Raw genomic sequence first — 2,939 nt, 5'->3', positions numbered from 1 at the left:
AATTTCTGCTTTATTCCTCCCCCTTCTCATAGCTCATGTGTGACTCTACAGTGGAAGCCTTCTAGAAGGGGACCTCTTTGGGCTTTGTGCTCCTGTGCTTGTGGGGAGAAGGAAGACCAACTGAGCTGCTGCTGAGACCCAGTGGATGTTAGCTAAGCATCTTTTGACCTGTGGAATGAAAGAGGTGTCTGTGAAAAAGGAGGAGAGAGAGCAGTTCTTGGAAGGATCCATTTTGGGGAAGCTGTGGGCAGGAATGTAGCTTTCTTATTATCACACATCCCTCAGTGGTTTCATGAGCACCTACTACATCCAGAGGGAACTCCATGGTCTGGATGTCGGTTATCGCCAGGGGGCGCACGCACACTCTCCAGCAAGCTTCTTCAAGGCACCCTTGACCTCCTTGTTCCTCAGGCTGTAGATGACAGGGTTCAACATGGGGGTGACCACACAGAAGAGCACAGAGACCAGGATGTCCACGTCCAGTGAGTAGCCCTCTCTGGGCCTGTCATAATTGAAGTTGGCCATTCCGTAGAAGACCACCACCACGGTGAGGTGGGAGGCGCAGGTGGAGAAGGCCTTGCTCCTGCCCTGGGCGGAGGGCATCTTGAGGATGGCAGACAGGATGAGCAGGTAGGAGGCTGCGGTGAAGAGGCAGGGGCTGAGGCCGATGGTAGCGCTGGCCGCGTGAAGCACGGATTCATTCACCGTGGGGTCGGAGCAGGACAGCTTCAGGAGCAGCGGGACGTCACAGAGGAAGTGGCTGATGTGGTTGGGGCCGCACAGAGTGAGCGTGGAGGTCAGCGCCGTGTGCGTAGCCGAGTTCACCAGCCCACATAGCCATGACCCAGCCACCAAGCCCACACACACGCGCGCACGCATGAGCGTTGGGTACTGGAGAGGGTGGCAGATGGCCACGCAGCGATCATAGGCCATGGCGGCCAGTAAGACGCATTCTGTACCAGCACAGGTCACGAAGAAAAAGATCTGGGTGAGGCAGCCCTCATAGGAGATGGTTTTCTCCCGTCGGAAGAAGTTTACCAGCGTCCCGGGCATGGTGGTGGACGTGTAGCAGAGGTCCAGAAAGCTCAGGTGGCTGAGGAAGAAGTACATGGGGGTGTGGAGCGCGGGGCTGGCTCGGATGGCCAGGATGATGAGCGTGTTCCCCAGCACGGCCGTCAGGTAAAGGGTCAGGAAGACCAGAAAGAACAAGCCCTGGAGGTTGGGGTGGTTGGAAAATGCCAGGAAGATGAATTCCCTGACATGTGTCTGATTGCTCATGTCAAATGGTGTCCCAGCTACGAAACAGAGCACAAAGAAAGCCCATGGCAAGGATTGACTCGTAGCTAGGTAGAGAACCCACCATGCCATCTGGGTAGTGCTGACCTATGGGGCTGACCTCAGGAGTTAGCTCAGCTGAGGGGCTTGGCACCCATTTGCATGGCTGATGGTGGGCTTATAAGGGTGAATAGATCTGCTGAAGGCCAACAGCCCAGTCCCCTTACGATGGTCACAACTCATTTCTCCAGCCTGACTCAGAAATATCCCTTCATCCCCCAGCTTTGTTCCTTTTAGCAACATTTACATTTTCCTAAGACATACTTTTTCAGTGCAACAAGTCAACCGCATGAAGTTACAGGAAAGAGTTTAATCCTGTGATCCCTTTCCATGTGTTCCCTTGTAGCTTTTTATATTTTACAGAGATCTGCACCTCTATTTGTAACATAGAAGTATTAGGAGCAGTCAGGCACTGGTGGTTCACACCTGTAATCCTAGCAACTCAGGAGGCTGAGATCATGGTTTGAAGCCAGCCCAGGCAGGAAATTCTGGGAGTCTTATTTCCAATGAACTACCAAAAAGCTGGAAGTGGATCTGTGGTTCAAGTGGTAGAGCACTAGCCTTTAGAGTAAAGGCAGAGAGAGAGAGAGAGAGAGAGAGAGAGAGAGAGAGAGAGAGAGAGAGAGAGAGAGAGAGAGAGAGAGAGAGAGAGAGAATGTTTGGGCAGGTAATATGTGAGAACACTGTCTCATAGACAGGAAGATGAGCAGTTGAAATGGAGGCACTGTGGGTGGCAGAAATCTCAGGTAAAATGGACAGCTTGAGTCTGTCCAATCCAAAGCAAGCAAATCAAGGCACAAGATGTGGCCCATACGTATCTAGAGGGCCAGGGGTCTCTGAGGCTCCAAGGAACAGCCCTGTGGCTGTGCGCTGTTAGAGGCAGGGACGGCCTGGGTTCTGAGGTTTGCAGGGAGCTGCGTCAGCCCATACAGGCCAGCACCTCCAGTTCCCACAGATCCCTGTGCCATGCGGACAGCTGGAAGGGCCACACTAGCTAGACTGCAGGACTAAGTGGTAAAATGATGGTTTCTACCTTCAGCACAACCTCGTTAGCTACCTCAGAGGACATGGTAATCAGCTGGTGGTTTTTAGGAAGGAGGCCTGTGTCTGACCCGCCCTCCACACACAGCGTGACCAATAGAAACAAACGCCTCATAGTCCTTCACCAGGAAGCTCAGGCAATGTCCCTCCTCTCCTTCCAGGGCAACAGGAAGTGGCCATGTTTGTCTCCCCAGACCCAGGTTGTGGACAGGCAGGCATGGCTGCAGAAGAGGGGTACAGTTTTGGTGAGACAACCTAGCAGAAGGTGACCTCAGGAGAGAAACCATCTGACTTGTTGAAACTGATAGAAATCTATAAATTAAAAAAAAATCGATGCACAAAATCTTCCATGTGCTACAGTTCCAAAAGGATCAAATGATTATGAGAGCCATCCCTACATGTACTGGCCATGCTGCAGGCATTGCTTCATGGTAAAGCGGCATTCTAGTTGGACTGGGAACCCATGTCTCCTCTCAGAAATTCGGTGTGCATGTTTGATGTAATATGCACAAATGATTTTTTCATTTTCTGTATGAACTGGGTGGATGGATTTAAGTTTATGA

The 2,939-nt window shown here is 51.8% G+C and overlaps 1 protein-coding gene across 1 annotated transcript; it reads right to left on the bottom strand.

Annotated features, from left to right (window-relative positions):
* Positions 1–339: 339 nt before the first annotated feature.
* LOC138816884 (olfactory receptor 5AP2-like) lies at positions 340–2,303 on the bottom strand. Its single transcript, XM_070007063.1, has 2 exons — positions 2,276–2,303; positions 340–1,295 (listed from the first exon to the last, which is right to left on the bottom strand). The coding sequence occupies exons 1-2, from the start codon at positions 2,301–2,303 to the stop codon at positions 340–342; spliced, it is 984 nt and encodes a 327-aa protein (XP_069863164.1).
* Between the last annotated feature and the right edge of the window lie 636 nt (positions 2,304–2,939).

This window comes from Dipodomys merriami, unplaced genomic scaffold (assembly GCF_024711535.1).
Source record: "Dipodomys merriami isolate MVZ:Mamm:240054 unplaced genomic scaffold, mDipMer1.0.p SCAF_7, whole genome shotgun sequence".
Taxonomy (NCBI): Eukaryota; Metazoa; Chordata; class Mammalia; order Rodentia; family Heteromyidae; genus Dipodomys; species Dipodomys merriami.
This window is presented reverse-complemented; position numbering and strand designations above follow the sequence as displayed.

Coding starts and splice junctions, on each gene's coding strand:
- LOC138816884 (XM_070007063.1), bottom strand. CDS start 2,303: ATGGCACAGGGATCTGTGGGAACTGGAG. Junction 1,296..2,275: donor GGGATCTGTGGGAACTGGAG/GTGCTGGCCTGT, acceptor TCTGTTTCGTAG/CTGGGACACCATTTGACATG.